At 38.5% G+C, this 26,615-nt stretch overlaps 1 protein-coding gene across 2 annotated transcripts in view; it reads left to right on the top strand.

Annotated features, from left to right (window-relative positions):
- The window catches only part of LOC124781662 (thiosulfate:glutathione sulfurtransferase-like), a 312,880-nt gene that overhangs the window by 101,843 nt on the left and 184,422 nt on the right, over nt 1-26,615 (top strand). For both annotated transcript variants that reach the window (XM_047253879.1, XM_047253878.1), the window contains one exon: nt 1,581-1,740. In XM_047253879.1, coding sequence (XP_047109835.1) covers nt 1,581-1,740 — 160 coding nt within the window. The remainder of the gene's footprint in view (nt 1-1,580; nt 1,741-26,615) is intronic.

Below are 26,615 nucleotides of genomic sequence, written 5' to 3'. Positions count from 1 at the left end.
TACTCTTCATGGCATCCGGAAGCACCCTTTCCACATCCAGAATGACCTTCCCCCCCCCCCCCCCTCCCCCCCCACTAGAATGCACACAGAGTGCACACTGGTTTCCTTCCCCTCCTTGGCAGCCATATTCCTAAGGGGCCCCCTTATGCACCTAACATTGGAGCTCCCAACTACCAGCAAACTCACACTCTGTGAATGCCCAGACCTTGCGGGCCAAGAAGCTTCCTCTGGAACAGGGTGGACGACTGCATCCAGCTCAGAGACGTCGTCAGCCACAGATAACGCCAAAAACCTGTTCGTGAAACGAACCGGGGAGGCCCTACGATCGGCCCCATGGAAAGTTTTTCGCTGCCTGCCAGACTTTGGAATGATCTCCCACTCGACCACGGGTGAGGGGTCAACCTCAGTGCAGGCAGTACCCGGGGAGGTCACAGCAGTGGACTGATCAGAAGACACGTGGGATGTGCTTGACATCCCTCGCATCCCCAAGTCCGATCCTCCACAGTGAGGCCCCTTGGCAGCAGCCTCAAGCTGTGTGATGGAAGCCAACGCAGCCTGAATCTGTGAGTGAAGGGTCGCCAGCTCAGCTCGCATCTGTACACAACAATCACAGTTCCTATCCATTACTGCACTCCTCCGGTTTCAAGCTCGTAAAAATATGTAACAAGCGAACGGTGTACTCGTCTTATTAGTAGCAGGAACTAGCGATGCGCTCTCTCTGACGGTCTTAACTGACACTGAGCTGTTCTAGCCAAACAAACAAAAGCCTGCACGATACGAGAGTCGATACAATGGTCGATAGCAACAACGGTACTGTACACTACACTGTTATTGAAATAAAAGGTTGTGCCTAGGAAGCAGTGGAACACGCAATAAATTACAAAAATAAATTAGTAACTACACAGATAACTGAAAATAAGTCGCTCCTGTTTGAAGCTCGTAAAAATATGTAAAAAGCAAACAGTGTACTTGCCTTAGTAGTAGCACGAACTAGCGATGCCCTCTCTCTGACGGTCTAACTTGCCTAAAAACCTTGCTAATTACAAATACTAGTAATGTAGAACTTTGTTAACATTGTTCAGATGTAAACATATACCTGATTGCTAGCTTCCTGATAACGTAAAGCAAAAGTATATATAAATAAGTGAAGTGTCTATACATCTAATGGCAAAAATATGTTAGCAAATCTTGTGCCCATTTAGTTTCAGGATAAATATCATTCTTAGTTATAACATTGTTACTGAAGTAGCATCCTCTGTTTTTGCAAACTAGACAGTATAATTCAGTAGAGATTTTGTTGTATTTAAAAGTTCACATTCCGAAGAATCTTTTTCCACTATTCAGTTAACCAGGATTGTAAATTTCTAATCGTAACTTCAGCAAACAACAATAGATACATGTAGTTCTAATTATTATACTTTAAAGCCTTCCTTTACTCATTAAGACCTAGAAGTTTGATGTAGAAGTAAGTTTTAAGATCCCAAAATATATGGTGTATTCCAAAAATTTGTACTGAAAATTAAAATGAAGTATACTTTGACCTTATTCAGCTCTAATTCATGAAAATGTATTTATTTCAGTGAGTGAATTTACTACTGCTATGAAGGTCCCAGATCAAATGTTTAAGCAGAAATATGGTTTTGATAAACCAAAACCAGATGATCCAGTTGTTTTCATCTGTACTACTGGAGCAAGAAGTTACATAGCTCTGAGAAATGCTCTTCGAATGGGCTACAAAAAGTAAGAAAACTCAGTTATTTATAAAAGAGATTTAGTTACATTTTATCAGTGAGAGATGAAAATAGAGTTTCTATGTATAAATTAGCAAAGCTGATAGTACCTCAGCAAAGCTAACATAGATATTGATTTTGAGCTTTCAGAAATTTTACTGGTTGTTTCGTCATGATTAGTCCTCTTATTTAAACAATGTGTAGCCAGTAATCTTTACAGTGAACCACAGTGGTGCGTAGGAAGTCGATATGAACAATTTTGTACAGGAGGCACATGGTCTATCAAGTGTGGAAAGTACCTCAACTGGCCTACAAGAATCACCGAAGCTACAGCACATGTGCAGCACACTAGATTTTCAATATTCCCTAGCTCTCTGTATGCAAACTACTAGTCCTAACAGAAAAAATCGAATAGAACCATTTTTGTGTAGCAAATTTAATATAGTTTAATTTCATAATGGGATATGTTCATCCGCACCACACACACACACACACACACACGGGGAGGGGGTCAGAATTTTTAGTAAATTGTTCAAGGCACTCAGTCCTGCCACTGTAGAAAAATTTGCAGGTACGTAAATTTCTCATATTGGACCTTTTTTTATGTTCATTGACTGGGCTTATTACACCACTGGTTTAGTCACAAATTGTAAAATTGACATTTGTGTAAATTCCGACCTTGAAAGTAATGTTCTTGTAAGGGTTAAATTTTAATCAGATTGGCAGTAATTAGTTTTTGCATAATATTTACAAAAGTTATTTTTCTTTCATCGTCCTCATGGGCGTGTTTAAATTAGTAATGTGAACAAAATAGCTGGCTCAACTGGTGGTGTAATAGCCTCATTGATTAAGACCAAAACAGGTCGATTATGAGAACTAATTCATGTAGTCACAAATTTTTGTTCAGACATAGGATGGAGTGCCATAGACAATATACCAAAAATCCTGACAGATGGGAATGGAAGGGGTGTGCATTTGTGTTGGGGCAGTGTGTGTGTGTGTGGGGGGGGGGGGGGGGGGATGTTTGTATGTTTTTCTTGTGTCACTCGAATACCATGTGTCCTAGTACAAAATTAACCTACATTTAATTTTCTACAACAAGTGTCCTGTTAAATCTTTTTTTCTCTAGGACTAATAGTGCATAGGGAGCAAGAGAATATGAAAATCTCGTTGGGAATGCATATAGTGTAGTGTTTTTTGTAGGTCAGTTTGAGGCACATTACTTTCCCTACTTGATAGACCACAAGTGTCCTGTATAAAACTGTTCATCTCAACTTCCTCTACACCACTATTGTACATTGTAAAAAGTTATTATTGTTTACATCCCATGCAAACATTTCCTTAACATGTTCTTATCTTGTATCATTTTTGCTTGTGATGTGTGTACTCAACAGTCATAAGTGCATGTTTGATTTTCTCACTACTTACATTCTACTCTTTGCCTCACCATGTCAACCTGAATTTGACCAGGCTATTTTGAATTAAGCCTTCTTTTATCTCTGAACTTGACATTAATCTTTATTGTGATATGAACATGGTTTTTGTTGCCCCATTACAGCAGACCAAGTAAGTCATAAAACATAGAATCATGTTTCTACCCCTTACATCCATTAATCCTTTAATTGAGGAATAGAACCAAGGACATAATATGTTGTGTGTAAGTCTGCAAGAAAAATATCAACACTAAGTTCAGATACTCAACACACCAGTCTGCAGTTTAACATAAATACATTTTCTATAAAAGCAACCCAGTTTTATGGGCACTTTCTAACTCTTTGCATAACAGATGATGTGGAGGCTGTGTATTCACTTTACAATATAAGCACCAACTATTACCTTCGATTAGATTAGATTAATTATTCATTCCATAGACCCCAAAAGAGGGAATCCTCTGGATGTGGAACATGTCAGATAAACACTTTACAAAGATGTAAATGGTCTACTGCACTTGTTGAGACATTCATGGATGGAACAGGAGGAGTTGGCCATCAAAAATTCTTTTAAATTATGTTTAAATTGTGCCTTGTTTGAAACTAAACTCTTAATGGTTGCTGGTAACTTACTGAAAATATGCATTGCTGAATACTGGACTCCTTTCTAGGCAAGAGTAAATGATTTTAAATCTTTATGTATATTGTTCTTATTCCTAGTATTGATACAGTGTACTAAGCAGTTAGTTGGAAAAAGAGATGTATTATTTACAACAAACTTCATTAAGGAATAAATATACTGAGAAGCTGTGGTTAGTATGCCCAATTCTTTGATCAGGTTTCGACATGTGTTCTTGGATTTACACTACACATTACTCTCATTATACGCTTCTGTACTCTAAACTTTTTTTCTCCGTATGTGGAGTTACCCCAAAGTATGATACCATATGACATAATGGAGTGAAAATAAGCGAAATATGACTTTTTTTTTATATTTATATCTCCTCTATCTGACATCATTTGCATTGCAAACACAGACTTGTTTAGGCACTTTAGCAGTTTGTTAGTATGTCGCTCCCAACTGAATTTATTATCAAGTTGTAATCCCAAGAATTTTACACTCTCAACTTCTCCTATTTCCATGTCATCATATTTTATACACACACTAGAAGGAAATCTCTTGGATTCGTAACATGTAAGCTTTCATGGCCGTCGTCTTCATTAATTAAAACTTCCGGGCCGAATTGCCACGGTCCATATATAAAACTTCTTCTCCTTCCTGACATTTCGTTGCCTACTGCGGGCAACATCTTCTGAGGTGAGTCGGCAACTGGCGGTCGACTTTGTACAAACGAAGTGACAATCGATTACCTGTAATTGAGAGAGATGGCACTAGCCAGAGATAGTTTTAAAGTCGAAAGCATGTGATGAGTGGTGGCGCCATCTAAGTGCTCTATATAAGCAGGACCTCCAGCGCCTAGCAGCCAGTGCCGACTCGCCTCAAAAGATGTTGCCCGCAGTAGGCAATGAAACGTCAAGAAGGAGAAGAAGTTTTATATATGGACCACGGCAATACAGCCCCGAAGTCTTAATTAATGAATGAAACCTCTTGGAAGTTCTGAACTGCATACAGTGGGTCTTTTCAAAGTTTAATGGCAGTGAATTGGCTATGGACCACTTATTAATGCCATTAAAAATTTCATTAGCTGCCCTTTCTAAATTTATATTTGATTTACTATTTATTGCAATGTTTGTATCACCTGCAAATAAGAAAAACTTGGCATCTTGTAATGTAACAGATGACAGGTCATTAATAAACACAAGAAAAAGTAGTGGACCTAGTATGGAACTGTGGGGAACATCACATGTAATTTCTTCCCAGTCAGATGACGTCTGATTGCCTACTGCTGAAGTGTTACGTAATGACACCATTTGTTTTCTATTAGTAAGGTATGACTGAAACCACTTTGCAGCACTGCCAGCGATGGCATAGTATTTTAATTTACTTAAAAGAATGCTGTGATTCACACAGTCAAAAGCCTTTGACAGGTCACAACATATGCCAGTTGCCTCCAATTTGTTTTCTAATGAATTAAGGACATTTTCACTGTAAGTGTAAATAGCCTTCTCAATATCAGAACCCTTAAGAAACCCAAACTGTAACTTTGACAGTATGTTATTTTCTCTAAGGTGCTTAAGTAGACGCTTGAACATAACCTTTTCAAAGAGTTTTGAAAAAGCTGGCAAAAGTGAGATCAGTTGGTAATTTGACGGCATTTCTTTGTTCCCTTTCTTGTGGAGAGGTATAACTTCAGTATATTTAAGCCAGTCTGGGACTGTCCCTGTGATAAGTGATTGATTACACAAATAACTTAAGATATGATTAAGCTCACATGAACACTCTTTTATTAACTTTGTTGATATGTTATCATAACCACTAGAATGCTTTGATTTCAAGAGCTTTATAATGGATTCTATTTCTTTAGGTGAAGTAAGTGTCAATTCCATTTTACTGAGATTGCTTGTGTGCACTGGGCTCAGATATTCCATTGCATTATTTACTGAACCTGACAACCCCATGCTATCAGTAACAGAGACAAAATACGTGTTTATATGGTTTGCACCACAACATGTGTTTGTTACCAGGGTTTCATTTATTTTTAGAGCTATTTGTTTCTCCTCATTTCTGGTCTACCTGTCTCTGACTTAACTACATCCCATATTGTTTTTATTTTATTACTGAATGTATTTATCTTCTTCTAATAATGCAGGTGTTTAGATTTCTGGATAACCTCCTTCAATATTTTGCAGTAATTTTTGTAATGAGCTATAATGCTAGTATCAAAAGTGTTCATACATATCGGACAGAGTTTCCTTTTTGTCTCACATGATATCTTTATCCCTTGTGTGATCCATGGTTTCTTATTAGACTTCTGCTTAATTTGAGTTACCTTCAGGGGAAAACAATTTTCACATAAGGTGCTAACTTTATTAATGAATGTTTTGTATTTTCCATTTGTGTCTCGGATGCTGTAAACATCTATCCAATTAATTTCTTTGAGCAATCTCCTAAATTTCTCAGTTTTTTACTGTTTTGTTGGCCTTCTGTACTCATTTCCGATAAATGTTTTACCCTGACAATTTTCAGAATTTAATGTTAGGTGTTGCATGTCATGATCAGATAGCCCACGTACTACTGGTTTTGTAATGTGGCTTAGTTGCCTATAATTGTCTATGAAGATATTATCAATGGCAGTCTTAGAACGTTTGTATACTGTAGTTGGGAAATTTACAGTAGAAATTAAATTGAGTACAATGTAATTGATTTCAGTAACTGTTCACTGACAGTGTTTTTCAGGACATCTGTATCAAAATCACCAGCAAACCACTAGTTCTTTGTTTCTTAATTTTAGATGACATATTAAATCTTCAAGACCATTTATAAACAGGTTGTGGATTGCAATTAACAACACAAGATTGACATTTCCATATCCATTCAACACAAGTTTGTTACAGTAGTTGTGTTACTATAATACTAATCATGCGCCCATAAAGTGGAATGATTGTTCATTCCATTGCTTCACAGTGACTAAATTTATGATTTCTGTATAGGTTCTCGTGTAGTTGTGATCATCCTTCTATGGAAACTGAGTATTCCTTTGAGATAAATAAGGTAATTGAAAGTCTTATTGAATATTAAAAATTTAAAGAACAAGTACCTTATTGGTTTGACTGGAGTCATTCACCTGGGAAACTGCTGAACAGGATAAGGAGTAAAATAAGAAGATTCTGACAACCTACAAGATTGAAAAATCTGAGCGCTAAGGAGTGACTGAGAAGACAGAAAAAAAATCTGAAGTAAGAGAAGGAAACACTAGAAATATAACCATAAAAGAGAGAATGTTTGACAACAAGAGACAAAATGCAAAATAGAAGCAAAACTATATGAGAAGCAAACTGCAGATTAATCTGTAGTGAAAAGCAAAAAAATGTAATGATTGAGGAGGTGACAATGGAAAGAAAAATGGCTCAAATGGCTCTGAACACTATGCAACTTAACTTCTGAGGTCATCAGTCGCCTAGAACTTAGAACTAATTAAACCTAACTAACCTAAGGACATCACACAAATCCATGCTCGAGGCAGGATTTGGACCTGCGACTGTAGTGGTCGCTCGGTTCCTGACTGTAGCGCCTATAACCGCAAGGCTACTCCAGCTGGCTGACAAGGGAAAAGCAAGTGAGAAGATTTGGTTAGAAATGTGAGATAGTGACATGAGAAAGTCCATAAACATAGACAGCAATGTCCATAGGAGAACAGCAATCTTGTGCTATAATTTGATTAAAATAACAGTGTAGATCTCCATGATAGGACCGGTTTTTCAAATACGCACTAGAGAGCGCTGCCTAACAAATAGATGATGACATTTATATATTTTAATGGGTGTATCTTTTAATGTATTTATTCCTAAATTATATTTTCACATGATATCTGCATGTACTTATAATTATAGATATAATTACTTCTCTCTAGTTCATTTGTTTATTGGCAAAATATTGATAAGAACAATGTTTGTGTCATTTATATCAGTGTCATTAGGTGACAGTCCTTCCTCACTCATTCTGTAATTTCAGCTGTTTTTAACAAAAAAGTCTATTTGTCTGATGATGTGTAATGATTGAACTGCTTACATATTCGTACCTGGCCTATTTTAGTTTAGTTATGTCATGTTCCTTAGATTATTTTCGTGATTATTTTATCGATATGATGTGGAGCAAGTCAGATCACAAGATATATTTACACACATGAATAATGCTAATATTAATATTACTGAAATTTGTAGTTGTACACATGCAACTACATTTAGGGGTACAATTTTTTTTCTTTTTTTTTACCAGTTCTGAAACAGAAACTCTTCCATGGAATAGAAGGAGTTGTCCAAAAGAAATGATTTTAAGCTAGATTTAAAACTTGATCTGGTACCTGCCAGACACTTGATGTTGATGGGCAAATGATCAAAGATTTTTGTTGCTGAATAATGTACTCCTTTTTGAGCAACTGACAGCTTCAATAACGGATAGGAAAGGTCATTTTTCCCTCTAGTGTTGTACGTATGAACATCACTGTACTTTGCGAATTGAGGTGGATTATTTATAATGAATTTCACTAGCGAATATATGTACTCTGATGGTGCAGTTAAAATACCTAATTCCTTGAATAGGTGCCTACATGATGTCCTTGGGTGAACACCACTAATTATTCGCACTGCTCTCTTTTGTGCAATCAATACTTTATGCCTAAGTGGTGAGTTACCCCAGAGAACTATTCCATAAGATATTATTGAGTGGAAATGTGCAAATACATTAGGAGGCTGATCTGTTTATTACCAAGACTAGCGATTATACGAAGAGCGAAAGAAGCTGAACTTAGTTGTTTGAGAAGCTCAGTAATATGCTTCTTCCAGTTCCAGTTGTCACCAATGAGAACACCCAAAAATTTGGAGAAATCTACCCTGTTAACTGAACCCTGTACATATGCTACATCAATTGTTGGTATGACTCTATTTGGTGTACAGACTGGATATAGTGAGGGTTCTTTTTTTTTTTTTTTTTTTCAAAACAAGGGAGAGTCCATTTCCTGAGAATCACTTAATAATTCTTTGAAAGACATCCTAACACTATCTTCAGCTGCTTTTTCTGGAATGGGATTTATTATAACACTCGTGTCATCTGCAAAAGGTACTAGTTCTGCTTGCTGAACGTTAAGTGAGAGCTCATTCACATGAATAAGGAACGGCAGAGGGCCCAAAATTGAACCCTGTGGGACTCCCTCTGTGATAACTCCCCATTCACTAGAATTTACCACCCTCCCAACATTATTTGTGTTATTCAGCACAACTTTTTGCTTTCTATTCGTTAAGTATGATTCAAACCAGCTGTGCGTATAGCCGTCAATTCCATAAAACCGGAGTTTTCCTAAGAGTGTGACATGATCCACACAGTCAAATGCCTTGGAAAGATCACAAAAATACCAGCTGGTGATAATTTGTTATTTAGGGCTTGTAATATTTGATGGGTAAATGTGTAGATAGCATTCTCAGTTGAGTAACCGTTCTGGAATCCGAACTGTGACATGCTGAGTAAATTATTTTCACTTAAATGTGAGACTACTCTTGAATACATAACTTTTTTGAATATTTTAGAAAATGAAGTCAGCAATGAGATTGGTCTATAATTACTTAAGTCACTCTTGTCCCCTTTCTTATGAAGAGGTTTGACAATTGTGTATTTCAATTTGTCTGGAAAAATTCCCTGTGCCAGTGAAGCATTACATATATCACTAAGGACTCCACTTATTAAATTAGAGCAATGCTTCAAAATTATGTTAGAGACTCCATCAACACCACGTGAGCTCTTGTTTTTCAGTATATTTATAATTCCCTTAATTTCAATGGGGGATTTTGATGCTATTCATAAAGTCCTGGGGAATTACATTTTAACATATTTTTTTGCTTCTTCAACTGAACCCTTTAACCCTATTTTTGCTGCTACATTCAGAAAGTGATTGTTAAAAATACTTGCAACTCGTGAATTATCACTCACAACATCGCCATTTAGCCTCATTGTTATTGTTATGGTATGGTGTGCACTGTCAGGTTGCCCCGTCTCCCGTTTGACAATATTCCATGTAGTTTTAATCTTATTAACTGCATTATTAATTTCTGTCAGAACACATAAGCTTCTCGACTACTTAATGACTTTCCTTAAAATATTACAGCATCTTTTGTAGTAAGCAAGTAATGATGGATCCTGACTTATTCTGGCCTGTCCATATATTTCCCTCTTCCTCTTACACGATATCTTAATTCCCTTAGTAATCCATGGCTTACTTGACTTTGTAGTGGCTTTTTTGGACAACGTTTCAGGAATGTAACTCTCAAATACTGAGACAAATTTACGGTGGAATAAATTGAATTTGGCATGAGCATCATTTTCTGTGTATACTTCATCCCATTCTACCTCTTCTAGGCTGCTCTTAAAACTCTGTACCTTGTTCAGATCAATAAGCCTCCCTGCCTTGTATGAACCTGCCTGAAGCCTGTAAGGTGCTATATGTGTTATTTCCATCAACTGTGTTTCATGATCAGATAGCCTATTAACAACTGGGTACACACTAATTGTTTCTGCCTGAGCACTGTCTATGAAAATGTTATCAATAAGTGACCTACTATCCTGCTGCACATGAGTTGGAAAATTTACAACAGACACTAGATTGAAACAACCAAACAAGATTGTAGCTCATTTTTCCTATTCGTATCTTCTAAGAAATCTACATTAAAATCACCACAAACCACTAACTGTTTCTTTTTGTCTGACAGGTAGCTCAATAATGCCTCTAGATTTTTCATGAATAGCTGAACGTTACCTTGAGGAAATCTGTAGATTGTTACAGTTACTATAGACGTAAATTGCAGTAGCAACTCACAAGCACATGCTTCAAGGATCTGATCTACACAAAAACTATTTGTTTCAATATTTTTGACTTTGTGTCCAGTTTTTATATTAGTAGCAACTCCTCCTTTTTCTGTGTTGACTCTACATGAGTAAGATGCTAATCTGTAATCCCTTAATTTTAACTTCTCCATCCCTGTGGTTACATGGTGTTCTGAGAGACACAAAACATCTATACCTTCAGAATTTATCACATTTTCTAGGCATACGAGAAGCTCATCTATCTTATTTTTCAATCTTCTAATTTTCTGATGAAACATACAAATTTTATTTCTTTGGATACTGCTACAGACATTATGTTGCTGTTCTGTTTTAATCTCTTTCAGTACTCTCTGTCTGCAGCCTGACTCTAACCTAAAAAATGTGTCCCTCCGACTCCAGTAATCACAGGGATTTTGGCTTGTGTGCATGTGGCCCCCCTTACATTTTCTGCAAGAAGATCAACTAATCTATCCTTCCCCCTCCTATTCAGGTACAGGTCATGAGTAGTGTAACCCCACCTCACAATTGCATCAACAGGCACAGCACAGATGTGATATTTAGTTTCTGCCAACAGTAACACCCCCCCCCCCCCCCTCCACCACCTATCCAGCTCTCTGTTAACAGGGTTGAGTTGTCAGCCGTATTAACCCAGGGCCAGTCATGATGCTGCAAAACATCCACAAACCCCACATGAATGTGAGCTGTTGCTGCTCCTATTACATCCAGATCACACCTAATACTATTTTCTGAATTGCTAGCCAGACTCTTTCCTGCTCCTCCTACTACAAGAACATGGTCCTCACCATCAAAATCTTTGCACAAGGCCCCTAGGTTTTCTGTAACCTGGCTAAGCTTAGCACTAGGTTGCACAATGCTTGTGACGTGATACTTGACTCCTAGCCTATCCTGTAGCAACTGGCCTACACCTCTCCCATGACTGCTACCTAACAGCAGGACTTTTCTTTCTGCTTGACTTTACTCCCGACCTAGCATTACAATTGTTACTATGAGTCCGCTGCACCCTACTTTGCTCAAAAACTGTTTGAGGCTCTTCTAATTCAGGTAACAAATCAAAATGATTTCTCACTAGAATCTGAAGAGTGATTTCTGGGGTTTTCACCTTCTGACTACGACTTATTACCTGTCCCCAGCTCCCAATCTCTCTTTCCCCCTTCAACCTGTCTAATTCGAAGTACACAGCCTGAAGGGCACAAATCTGTTTTCCCTGTTCTACGATTTTCTTGTCATGGCTACATAAACTACAACTCCATTGGTGAGCCTCATTTGGCACTATAACAGCTTCCCCACTATAATCACCCCAGTGAAACACCAACGCACAATCCTGACTTTTCACTCCCATGCTCACTAATCTACGACAACATCCACATTTGTCACACATGTTGGCAGATTAAACAATATAAATTACACTACAAACAAACAACACAAATACAAACTATACAAATTACATTACAAACAATTCCGCTACACCATTTAATAATTAGTAGAAAGTAAATTAGTTTTCAGTGAGATGAGCAGAGAACTTCTGGACGTCAGGTGAGTGTAGCAGCAGGCGAGAACATAGTTTGAAAATTTCATATAACATCCACATTTCACTTTTTGTGAAACATTTCCATTGGCTGGTGTTGATGTAATCTGTGCTTAGTGTGGGAATTTCACACTGTTTTATGCAAGGCTCTACGGTCATCACTCACAGTTACAATTGTGTTACCAAGAGATTAGCTGAGGAGCCGCCAACACCAGCTATAGGGATATTTGTGTATTTTCTTGTAATTTTATGTGTTTTAGTACTCTCTGTACCTCTGCTATTCTTACCCTTGCAGGGCTCACATTCTGAACATGATTTTAACTTAAAGTTGAATCCGGTCATAATTAATAAATATCATTGTGATCTAGACTGTTGTTTTAACCAAGATATGAGAAAGTGGTAGCTAGAAGACACAGTATGTCTTCATGTCATGTAATAGGAAACAAGCAGAGACTGGAGATCAGGTTCCCATTGGTAAAACATTCAGGTGACCATCTCTTACTTGCTTCATTCTTACAGGATTTGGAGACCGTTTCCAGACATCAGTTTCCTAAAAAAAGTAAGAATCATATCTCTAAAACAATAAAAAATTTCCTTTTGAAGATAGGTTTCCGAGCACTGTTACATACAAAACATTATGCGGTGTTGTAACGAATCCAGCTGTAGCTTACATTGTAGCGTAATTGGATTGTAATTGTGAAGTTGGTATTTTGCATATCTCTAATAGCATTCTACAGCCTTTTATTTAAATTCTGTGTTGTGAGAAAGGTTAACGTTATTTAACAAGCATTGAATCATAATTTTAATAGAAATAATATCTTTTTATTTTTAATTAGTATTCACATGAAAATGCAAGTACTCATGATAAATTAAAATTTTTTGGAAAATTGTGAATCATCATATAGAAAATTGAATACTTTTTTATTTCCAGGGATTGAAAAATATCAGTGATGTAAATTAAAAAAAATTATATTTCATGAAAAGGCCTTACACATATATCTGTCATATTTTAATTTATTTCCTTGTGACCATTAATTAAAATGAAAAATAATATATTTTCATTTAAATAATTATGTTTAGTATTTGTTAATTAATATATCCATTTGTTTTCAAATATTGACATCAAAAGAAAGTACCCTACTATTGACATTCAAACAATGATCCCATGATTGCAGTTCTTTGTCCTTTACAGTGCTTGGAAATATCAATTTTTTGTAATTTTTATTTTATTTATTTATTTTTGAGAATTGTGTCATTCTGCTTTAGAAGATTTGTGTCTGAATACTGACCTGAAAAGCCCTTATGTATGAAGAAAATCGGAGAGGGCCATTTGGTAAGTTCCTTTGTGAGTATGGAGTGCCATATAGAAGCAATAAGTTGCTTCATTCCCACATGTGGCGAATTGGTTGATAGGTACATTTTCTGTGCATGATGTGCAGATGTGTGAAAGATTAGGAGGTGCAGTTTTGATTAAGTGTGTCCCTTGTGAGTTTCAGAGATTCATATATTTTAACCACATTTGTCTTAGAATTTTTGGTGTTTTATAATAATGGTAGCTACAGATGTAGCTCTACAAACTAACTCCCATTCTCAAAAATAAGAAAAGAACTGAGATTAACACATTGGCAACATGAGACCCTACTTCAAGCTCCAGCTGATTATATTGCACACAGCTGCACTCTACAGGAGTAATGGCAATGAAAAGATTTCCTTTTTTACAATGTCTTAACTGCTTTCGCCATCCAGAGGCTAAATCTGAACCCAGACTGCACAGAACATGCTAGGTTATTATATTCAAATTAATGAGCACAAATTTATTTTAGAAATTACTGGGATGTATGAAACAGGATGTTGATTATTAGGTGACAGTGTGTTATGTGTATTAAATGGATTTGATGTGGCTAGTTTGCACTATTCTGGGTAGACTATTAAATTTAAAGTTCTTCTTATAGTATATATGTTTTTCTTTCATATGGAATTGACAGTATGCCAACCAATGTAAGCAGGAAAAATTCTCCTGACTGGGGAGAAATCATTACGGCATTCCACAAACCTCTATTTTAGCTTGACTATTTTTTCTCATATATGCCAATGATCTACCATCTGAGACCTGAGTTTCTCATGACATATATAGTGTTTAAATAATGTATGGAATTACAACTGGGTAATTTCATCAAGAACTGCCAGTATTTTGACAGGTGACCAGCCTGTCATTTTCAACAGCTATTCCTTGAAGAGGAAAGGGTGGTCACTTGTTGAAGTATTGGCAGTTGTCAACAACATCACCCAGCTGCAGTCCCGTATATTATTTGATCTTCCATCTAACATAGAAGGAATAGAATTACAGTTGCACTACTGTAGTGATCAGTACAAAGACACATATAGCTACTGAAGAAGTAATAAATTATGTCCTTAAAAGTAATATTGAGTGGTTTTCTGCAAATGGTCTCACTCTCAATTTAAAAATGACATTGCGTGTTTAGTTCTGCCCATCTAGGGGATCGACTTGAGTGGTAAGTGTAACACACAGTAAATAAACAATAATTAGGATGGAAGCTCCAAAAATTGCAGGCATCCACATTGATGAGAATTGAAACTGGAAAAACGCAACTTGGTTCAGCTAAATTTCCATTTTGAATCAAAGCAAATTTTTGGTAGGGATAAATCAGTAAGTTAAAATATATTTTGTATTTTCATTCTGTAAAGTCATATGGAATGATGATTTGGGGTAACTCATCGTTAAGAAATGAAGTCTACTTTGCTGGAAGAATAATATGTGGTGCTCACCATGGTCTGTTTAAGGCATCAGGCATTTTGACTACTGCTTCACAGTATAAAGATGCTGTAACTTACCAAACGAAGGCGTTGGTATGTTGATAGAGACAATAACAAACACACACACAAATTTCAAGCTTTCGCAACCCACGGTTGCTTCATCAGGAAATAGGGAAGGAGAGGGAAAGACGAAAGGATGTGTGTTTTAAGGGAGAGGGTAAGGAGTCATTCCGCTCCCGGGACTGGAATGACTCCTTACCCTCTCCCTTAAAACCCACATCCTTTCGTCTTTCCCTCTCCTTCCCTATTTCCTGATGAAGCAACCGTGGGTCGGGAAAGCTTGAAATTTGTGTGTGTGTTTGTGTTTGTTATTGTCTCTATCAACATACCAACACTTTTGTTTGGTAAGTTTTTAGATATATTTTTTCCACGTGGAAAGTTTCCATATATATATAGGGAAACATTCCACGTAGGAGAAATGTATCTAAAAACAAAGATGATGTGACTTACCAAATGAAAGTGCTGGCAGGTCGACAGACACACAAACAAACACAAACATACACACAAAATTTGAGCTTTCGCAACAAACTGTTGCCTCATCAGGAAAGAGGGAAGGAGAGGGAAAGACGAAAGGATGTGGGTTTTAAGGGAGAGGGTAAGGAGTCATTCCAATCCCGGTGCGGTGTAACGACGTTTTATTAGGTTTTCGTTTGTTATATGACCATGTGCAGACTTCGTCACCTACGTCAGTTACAACCCACTTCAAAAATGATTCATATTCTTTTTAAATTGTCATAGAATGGTTCTTGAACGAAACTGTAAAACATCAGTTGAGTCGTGTGCAGAAAATTACATCACTTGGGCCAATTGGTTTTCGTAACTTTTTCCCAATTTAAATTTCGTTTGTTTCTCCTCAGAAAATTATATCGACACACGTTATCTTGATCTAATCGATATCAGAATCACACATTAAATAAACTTTTTAGATTCAAAGTTTCGGCCAACGCTGTCTGAATCAATAATCTTGTCAAATATATTATTAATCCGTTCACATAACTCTTCATAAATAAATCTTCAAGACACGTGTTTCAGCTTTAGTAGCATACACTATTTTATTAGCTTCCTACACATACAGATGTGAACTTGAGCGTTGACAGACAGTGACTAACTTTTCAATAAGGTTAAGATCATTATGACGTCATTGTTGTACAAAAAGAGTATAAAAATTCATTTTTAATTTTTTTAGAAACACGACGCAACAACTCGGTTCCAGGATCTTCTGTTGCTCCTTGGCTGTCGACCCGCGACGTATAGCGGCCAGCAATTTCCTCTCTGGTCGCGGCAACGAAGATGCTGTCCCCGTTCGTTGCGCCGATCTCTCCGTACATGAAACACATTAAAAAAATACAAAACTTTTAGATAATTCACATTTATTACAAATAATAAGAAAACACATAAACAAAAACTAAATTAAACTTATAGTCACCTGCAAACTGGGCTGACTTGGTGGATGGGTGACGTTTAATTTCGTCCCACTACATACCCCACCCACAAGCTCAGTTTTTCAGGTTTTAACCGAAATTAAAACTGTTCAATATACAATATTTAACTGTTAATACATTTTCCTCACATTTTACGTAACCTAGAGTCCTTGCTATTAGAGAGATTTAATCCTTTTAACACGATACCGTTGTGACTATTTGTCATTTACTCTTAATTGTGCTCTTATGGTAATTCGTAACCGAATATAGGGAGATTGCTCCTCTTCAGTTAATAGTTGCTAATAAATACTAATTTAGTACGTTCTTTAACGTTGTACATTAGGACAGAGCGTTCAAATTGTGATAGATTAATTTCAGTTTCATTTATTTACTAGAGTTATTCTTTTCAAGAATGTATATTACTAATAAGTTTCTCACAATAACTAATAGTACTATTTACTTTACGTCATTCTCTTCCCTAATACCTTATTTATGCCTGAGGTCAAGAAGAAATCAAGCAAAACTCTCTTTAGAATCTCGGCACGGCTTTCTTTACCTTCGGACACCTTGTTGGGTAATGGCCATTTATTTAGGAGAAACAAGCGAGAGAGCCCCGTTTGGTGTGTTCTATATTAACACTATTGCAAACCTCTATTAAAGGCACTCTGCTATGTTCTCGTGAGCCATATAGCTCTGGACGCCCATGGTCCCTAAAACTGTTAACCATCCCCTTTGGTTCCTACTATCCGAGTAAATTTGAAATATGCAAAATTCCTTTTGACCTAAGAGCAAAATTTCTTCCATATAAATCCCCCTTTGGGTTATCTTTCTCTTTTTGAAGTACCAGTAGATTATTGTAGGACACTTGTCTAAGCTTTCTGTTCTATTCTTTAAAATAATACGCAACTATCACGAAAACTCCACATGAATAAACTATGAACGCTCTTCCGTGTGTAACATATACTAAATATTAACTTATTTAGGAATGAAGAGTTTCATTTGATCAACACTATATAATCCTTTAATTACACCTGATGAAGGTTCCATAAGAAGTAATGCTTTGGGATGTACAATCTTATGTACAACATATGGACCTTCAAAGATCAAGAAGAATTTTCTACATTCCTTACCGATCTTAGAACTTTTAGGATGAGATCGTACTAACACAAGATCTCCTACCTGAAATGAGGGTTCTATAGCCTGTTGATTATAACTTTTAATTCTCCGTTCGGCATTTTTTACAATCTGTTCGCAAACTTTTTCGTCTGGGATACATTGTTGGATCTCATTTACTGGTGGCCAAGGTAAAGCAGCTAGTAAAGGCTCACCTATAATTCGTTTGCCTAAAATTTCTATAGGTGATAATCCCGTCGTTAGGTGAGGCAATTCATTTAATATCTTTTCGAATTCAGGCATTAGTTTGGCCCACCGAGTATGTTTATGTGCACAATAAGTTCTACATAATCGTCCTAATTCTTTCATGACTCTTTCTACTAAATTACTTTGAGGGTGATATTTCGAAATTAAGATATGTTTGATTCCATATTGTCTTATTATATCTTGAAATCTTTGACTAATAAAGGCACTACCGTTGTCAGACATAAGTCGTTTAGGAATGCCCCAGTTAACAAAGTAATTTCGGGTGAGGCAGCGTATAACGCTTGCTGTATTCGCTCGTTTCAAAGTATACAGTTTCACATGTTTGGACCAACATTCCATTACAACAAACACATATGTGAATCCTCCTGAACTCCGAGGCAGAGGGCCGAAAAAATCTAATGACAGTAGATCCCACAAACCTCGAGGAATTACAGCATATAATTTATAACGCTTGGATTTGTTATTAACTTTAACCTTTTGACAGGTTTCACAAGCCCTAATAATACTTCTCACAATACGTGACATATTTTTGAAATAATAATACTTCATTAGATGTTTAATACATTTATGAATTCCAAAATGCCCGTAACCTTCATGAATATAAGTAATTAACTCGTCCACAACAGTTTTCGGAATGCAGATTTTCCATCTCTGGTGTTCCCTCTGTGCTTTCCAATACAACAAGTCGTTAAAATATAACTACACACCCCGGGTGTTAACTGTTTCGTCCCCCTTATTAAGGTTTTGTATAATTCGTAGAATAACATTTTTCTTTCCTTTATGTAATACGGTAATCCACTAATTAGGACTCGCATTAGATGACTTTCAATTAATTTAGCACGGTTTAAATTCCATTCAAAATAATTCCTATAACCTCTCCACCGTTTAGAATATGGAGGAGGGGCTAACAACTCTAAAGTTAAGTGTTGTTGTTTTCGTCTTGACCAATAATTTTGTTTATACTGCTTAACAAAATCATCCCAATCCCTGAATTCAGTTCTATGCAGTACTGCCCACTCCGCAGCTTCTGCTTCTAAATGTCCTATTACAAATTGAATGCGTTTTTCATTACTCCATTTAGGAGATAATGATGTTTCAAAAGCTTTTATAAAGATTATAGGGTGCAGTTCGCCTCCTGGTTTGAATACAGGAAATCGACTTGCTACATTTGAATTTGTTGTTATGTCATCCAGACATTCTGCGAGAGAAATAGTCGGATTTTGTTTAGCTGGCAGAGACGGAGTTGCATCGGATTGGCTTGCCGTGACTGCCTTATTCATATTGTTGCCATCCGTGCTAGCAAATTCGATGCGACTGTTGTCTCTGATTATGTTATTACCTCTGCTACCTGAAATGTCCTCGTTATTATCTAATTCCGATAACCGTTTCGTAATTTCCTGTATCCGCATTTCTGTATTGGATACGCGATTAGCTAATATCGATTCTTCACTGTGTTCACGATGTGAACGCTCTGTACCTTCGTCAATATTACTATCTTTGGCAGTCTCAAGATTGCTGCATATCTCAGTAATTAAAAATTTCATGTTTTCGATTTCGGTATGGTCCTTTTCTACTTGATGAGTTAATGTCTCTAATTCTACATTATCTATTGAAGAAATCTCTACAGGTTTGGTAGAGACCTCTTTAATAGATTTCAATAATTCTCTGCGAACAGTTTCTGTTTGCATAGAAAATTCATCTCGTAACATATCGTTATTTTTCTGTATTTCATTTACAACTAAGATATTGACACTATCTAGTCTCTCGGATAAGTCAGTAATATCGTGTCGCATGCGAGCTTTTTCCTCGCGCGATTCCTGGATATGTTCTTCTAACCTTTTACAATTATCAGCAATCTTATTACTAAGTCCTACTAATTTTTCCTGCATTTCAACTTTAGAAGACTCTATTTTATCACTTAATTCTCGACTGGTTTCATTAAGATATTCCTGCAACCTGTCTGTTGATTTTGTTAGCTCCCCTTTAAGTCTAGCAGTAGATTCCTCGTTAGACTGTTTTAATTCCTGTTTTAGTTCCTGTTTCAATCTAGCAGTAGATTCCTCATTAGACTGTTTTAATCTAGCCATAGATTCTTCGTTAGACTGTTTTAATCTAGCCATAGATTCTTCGTTAGACTGTTTTAATCTAGCCATAGATTCTTCGTTAGACTGTTTTAATCTAGCCATAGATTCTTCGTTAGACTGTTTTAATTCCTCTTTTAATCTAGCAGTAGATTCTTCGTTAGACTGTTTTAATTCAGCTAGGAAATCCCCGTTAGATTGTTTTAATTTCGCTATCGCCCTAAAAAGGGATCTCATGCTCCTATCGGACATAGATTGCTCTTCGTCTGACATTTCACTTCCCGACATTATTGTAAGATATTAACTATTTACACACGCAGACTTGTAATCAACAATCCTATAAAAGCACACTTCCTATGTACAACACTCCACTTCCAACTTGAAACAAACTCACCGGACACTAATATTGTAATTTGTAGTTCTCGATGATCAGTGTGCTGCTATGGGCTGCAGATGTAACAGCCGCCGATGCAGCCGCTGAGATGCTGCGACCCCGCTTCCGCAACCGGCAGGACGCTGAGTCGAACACCGGAAACGTCGCTGGCTGCAACCACGCCCGGCACCGCCGTAGACAGGCGAAGCCCTCAGCAACACCTCTAATACCAGCCGGAGGAACGCCCCGCAGCTGACGTACTGGGCCTATTAGTTTAGGGAGAAAAAAGGTTGTCGGGGTTTGCAGCGTTCAGCTGCTGCCCAACAGATGCGCCTTCTCGTGGAACAACTGCGTGACCGTCCTGCTTGGCTGCACTCCGTCAGATGCCCACACCCGCGAAGTCGCCGCTGGCTGGTGAAGGCTCCACGAAAACTCGCGTTGACTTCCGAAGGACTCTTGATGTTTCGTTTCGTACCTGTGTGCCTTAGTTGCACACAAGTCCTGTTTCTAAGGTCGCCACGGTGCGGTGTAACGACGTTTTATTAGGTTTTCGTTTGTTATATGACCATGTGCAGACTTCGTCACCTACGTCAGTTACAACCCACTTCAAAAATGATTCATATTCTTTTTAAATTGTCATAGAATGGTTCTTGAACGAAACTGTAAAACATCAGTTGAGTCGTGTGCAGAAAATTACATCACTTGGGCCAATTGGTTTTCGTAACTTTTTCCCAATTTAAATTTCGTTTGTTTCTCCTCAGAAAATTATATCGACACACGTTATCTTGATCTAATCGATATCAGAATCACACATTAAATAAACTTTTTAGATTCAAAGTTTCGGCCAACGCTGTCTGAATCAATAATCTTGTCAAATATATTATTAATCCGTTCACATAACTCTTCATAAATAAATCTTCAAGACACGTGTTTCAGCTTTAGTAGCATACACTATTTTATTAGCTTCCTACACATACAGATGTGAACTTGAGCGTTGACAGACAGTGACTAACTTTTCAATAAGGTTAAGATCATTATGACGTCATTGTTGTACAAAAAGAGTATAAAAATTCATTTTTAATTTTTTTAGAAACACGACGCAACAACTCGGTTCCAGGATCTTCTGTTGCTCCTTGGCTGTCGACCCGCGACGTATAGCGGCCAGCAATTTCCTCTCTGGTCGCGGCAACGAAGATGCTGTCCCCGTTCGTTGCGCCGATCTCTCCGTACATGAAACACATTAAAAAAATACAAAACTTTTAGATAATTCACATTTATTACAAATAATAAGAAAACACATAAACAAAAACTAAATTAAACTTATAGTCACCTGCAAACTGGGCTGACTTGGTGGATGGGTGACGTTTAATTTCGTCCCACTACACCGGGAGCGGAAAGACTTACCTTAGGGGGAAAAAGGACGGGTATACACTCGCACACACACACATATCCATCCACACATATACAGACACAAGCAGCTCCCGGGATTGGAATGACTCCTTACCCTCTATTATAACTGTGTGATAGGGAAACATTCCACGCGGGAAAAATATATTTAAAAACAAAGATGATGTGACTTACCATACGAAGACATATATGTCTGCTTGTGTCTGTATATGTGCGGATGGAGATGTGTGTGTGTGTGTGTGTGTGTGTGTGTGCGAGTGTATACCCGTCCTTTTTTCCCCCCAAGGTAAGTCTTTCCGCTCCCGGGATTGGAATGACTCCTTACCCTCTCCTTTAAAACCCACATCCTTTCGTCTTTCCCTCTCCTTCCCTCTTTCCTGACGAAGCAACCGTTGGTTGCGAAAGCTAGAATTTTGTGTGTATGTATGTGTCTGTTTGTGTTCCTATCGACCTGCCAGCGCTTTCGTATGGTAAGTCACATCATCTTTGTATATATATATATATATATATATATATATATATATATATATATATATATAGAGAGAGAGAGAGAGAGAGAGAGAGAGAGAGAGATTCCACGTGGGGAAAAATATATCTAAAAACAAAGATGATGTAACTTACCAAACGAAAGTGTTGGTATGTTGATAGACACACAAGCACACACACAAAATTCAGGCTTTCGCAACCCACGATTGCTTCATCAGGAAAGAGGGAAGGAGAGGGTTTTAAGGGAGAGGGTAAGGAGTCATTCCAATCCCGGGAGTGGAAAGACTTACCTTAGGGGGAAAAAAGGACAGGTATACGCGCGCGCGCGCGCCCTCACACACACACACACACACACACACACACACACACACACACACACACACACATATATCCATCCACGCATATACAGACACAAGCAGCATATGTCTGCTTGTGTCTGTATATGTACGGATGAATATGTGTGTGTGTGCGAGTGTATACCTGTCCTTCAGTCTTTTGGTAACACATATGATCACTGGTTTCTGCAACTGAGGTTTCTGATTCTGCACTCAGGCAAGTTTGGATGGGTTCCCTTTCTCAGTCAAGAGGGCAGTGATTTCTGGCACCTCCTCTTCTCTCGACTTGCAGCTTCTAGTCGCAGACCAATTTTACCACTCTCTGGCTCTCCCAGTCACAAATTGGACAGCATTTCAGGGAGTAGAGATGCAGACATTGAGGATAAAGATCACCAATTCCCACTAGAGAAATAGGTGGGTTCGCTACAACACAACTTCGATGTTCTCCAGTGGCAAATCCATGCAGTTCCAAACACTTCCACTGACACACAACACACTGTTTCGTAGAACAATATTATGAAAAGGAAAGTTGGTACTCACCATATAGCGGAGATGCTGAGTCGCTCGTCCACAATAGACGTACACGTGTACACACACACACACACACACACACACACACACACACACACACACACCGCGCGCGCGCGCACATTCAAAACTGACCTTGGCGCACGTGCGCCTGCTGTCTCAGGCAACTGAAACCAAACTACAGGCAGCAGCACCAGTGCATCATGATGGGAATGGCAACAGGGTTGGGCTAAGGAGGAGGCTGGGGCAGGGGGGGGGGGGGGGGATAGTATGGTGGGCATGGCAGACAGTGAAGTGCGGCAGGTTAGACAGAGGCAGGGGAAAGGTGGGGAGGAGGCAGGAAGAAGTAATGGAAAAGGAGAGAAGTAAAAAGACTGAGTGTGATGGTGGAATGACAGCTGTGTAGTGCTATAATGGGAACAGGGAAGGGGCTGGATAGCTGAGGACAGTGACTAACAAAGGTTGAGACCAGGAGGGTTACAGGAACGTAAGAGTATTGCAGGGAGAGTTCCCACCTGCACAATCCAGAAAATCTGGTGTTGGTGCGAAGGATCCATATGGCACAGGCTTTGAAGCAGTCATTGAAATGTAGGGTGTCATGTTTGACAGCATGTTCAGCAACAGGATGGTCCACTTGTTTCTTGGCAACAGTTTGTCGGTGGCCCTTCATGCAGACAGACACCTTGTTGGTTGTCATGCTCACATATAATGCAGCGCAGTGGTTGCAGCTTAGCTTGTAGATCACATTGTTACAGTCTAAAAGAAGACATAGAACACGAGTTGACGATAGCCAACAGCTGAAAGTGTGTTGTACATTGCACACTTTGGGCAGCTGGAACGCAAATGTAATCAACCACGTCCTTATCCAAAGGGGTGCAGTGACTGGGTGCAGTGCCTGGACTTAGGCATGGCTGGTTGCTCCAGTGGACAATGTCTAGATAATCTGATATGCAATGAAAGTGCTCTGTCAAGCCATAACCACATGGACCTAGCATTGACAGTGAATCTGGCTTGAGGTGCACAAATAAGCACTTTCGAATTCACAGTACCTCCATGTCACACCGACTTTATGTCCAAGACAAGTACAACAAACTCATGTATTTAGTTGACAAAGGCTCGAATGTCTACATCTACATCTACATCTACGTCCATACTCCGCAAGCCACCTGACGGTGTGTGGCGGAGGGTACTTTCAGTACCTCTATCGGTTCTCCCTTCTATTCCAGTCTCGTATTGTTCGTGGAAAGAAGGACTGTCGGTATGCCTCTGTGTGGGCTCTAATCTCTCTGGTTTTATCCTCATGGTCTCTTCGCGAGATATACGTAGCAGGGAGCAATATACTGCTTGACTCTTCGGTGAAGGTATGTTCTCGAAACTTCAATAAAAGCCCGTACCGAGCTACTGAGCGTCTCTCCTGCAGAGTCTTCCACTGGAGTTTATCTATCATCTCCGTAACGCTTTCGCGATTACTAAATGATCCTGTAACGAAGCGCGCTGCTCTCCGTTGGATCTTCTCTATCTCTTCTATCAACCCTATCTGGTACGGATCCCACACTGCTGAGCAGTATTCAAGCAGTGGGCGAACAAGCGTACTGTAACCTACTTCCTTTGTTTTCGGATTGCATTTCCTTAGGATTCTTCCAATGAATCTCAGTCTGGCATCTGCTTTACCGACGATCAACATTATATGATCATTCCATTTTAAATCACTCCTAATGCGTACTCCCAGATAATTTATGGTATTAACTGCTTCCAGTTGCTGACCTGCTATTTTGTAGCTAAATGATAAAGGATCTATCTTTCTGTATATTCGCAGCACATTACACTTGTCTACATTGAGATTCAATTGCCATTCCCTGCACCATGCGTCAATTCGCTGCAGATCCTCCTGCATTTCAATACAATTTTCCATTGTTACAACCTCTCGGTACACCACAGCATCATCTGCAAAAAGCCTCAGTGAACTTCCGATGTCATCCACCAGGTCATTTATGTATATTGTGAATAGCAACGGTCCTATGACACTCCCCTGCGGCACACCTGAAATCACTCTTACTTCGGAAGACTTCTCTCCATTGAGAATAACATGCTGCGTCCTGTTATCTAGGAACTCCTCAATCCAATCACACAATTGGTCTGATAGTCCATATGCTCTTACTTTGTTCATTAAACGACTGTGGGGAACTGTATCGAACGCCTTGCGGAAGTCAAGAAACACGGCATCTATCTGTGAACCCGTGTCTATGGCTCTCTGAGTCTCGTGGACGAATAGCGCGAGCTGGGTTTCACATGACCGTCTTTTTCGAAACCCATGCTGATTCCTACAGAGTAGATTTCTAGTCTCCAGAAAAGTCATTATACTTGAACACAATACGTGTTCCAAAATTCTGCAACTGATCGACGTTAGAGATATAGGTCTATAGTTCTGCACATCTGTTCGACGTCCCTTCTTGAAAACGGGGATGACCTGTGCCCTTTTCCAATCCTTTGGAACGCTACGCTCTTCTAGAGACCTACGGTACACCGCTGCAAGAAGGGGGGCAAGTTCCTTCGCGTACTCTGTGTAAAATTGAACTGGTATCCCATCAGGTCCAGAGGCCTTTCCTCTTTTGAGCGATTTTAATTGTTTCTCTATCCCTCTGTCGTCTATTTCGATATCTACCATTTTGTCATCTGTGCGACAATCTAGAGAAGGAACTACAGTATAGTCTTCCTCTGTGAAACAGCTTTGGAAAAAGACATTTAGTATTTCGGCCTTTAGTCTGTCATCCTCTGTTTCAGTACCATTTTGGTCACAGAGTGTCTGGACATTTTGTTTTGATCCACCTACCGCTTTGACATAAGACCAAAATTTCTTAGGATTTTCTGCCAAGTCAGTACATAGAACTTTACTTTTGAATTCATTGAACGCCTCTCGCATAGCCCTCCTCACACTACATTTCGCTTCGCGTAATTTTTGTTTGTCTGCAAGGCTTTGGCTATGTTTATGTTGCTGTGAAGTTCCCTTTGCTTCCGCAGCAGTTTTCTAACTCGGTTGTTGTACCACGGTGGCTCTTTCCCATCTCTTACGATCTTGCTTTGCACATACTCATCTAACGCATAATGTACGACGGTTTTGAACTTCGTCCACTGATCCTCAACACTATCTGCACTTGAGACAAAACTTTTGTGTTGAGCCAACAGGTACTCTGAAATCTGCTTTTTGTCACTTTTTCTAAACAGAAAAATCTTCCTACCCTTTTTAATATTCCTATTTACGGCTGAAATCATCGATGCCGTAACCGCTTTATGATCGCTGATTCCCTGTTCTGCGTTAACTTTTTCAAATAGTTTGGGTCTGTTTGTCACCAGAAGGTCTAATATGTTATCCCCACGAGTCAGTTCTCTGTTTAACTGCTCAAGGTAGTTTTCAGATAAAGCACTTAAAAAAATTTCACAGGATTCTTTGTCCCTGCCACCCGTTATGAACGTTTGAGTCTCCCAGTCTATATCTGGCAAATTAAAATCTCCACCCAGAACTATAACATGGTGGGGAAATCTACTCGAAATATTTTCCAAATTATCCTTCAGG

Source organism: Schistocerca piceifrons, chromosome 1 (genome assembly GCF_021461385.2).
Source record: "Schistocerca piceifrons isolate TAMUIC-IGC-003096 chromosome 1, iqSchPice1.1, whole genome shotgun sequence".
In the NCBI taxonomy this organism is placed as follows: domain Eukaryota; kingdom Metazoa; phylum Arthropoda; class Insecta; order Orthoptera; family Acrididae; genus Schistocerca; species Schistocerca piceifrons.
The sequence above is the reverse complement of the archived record's forward strand: the minus strand, read 5'-3'. Positions and strand labels throughout refer to the sequence as shown.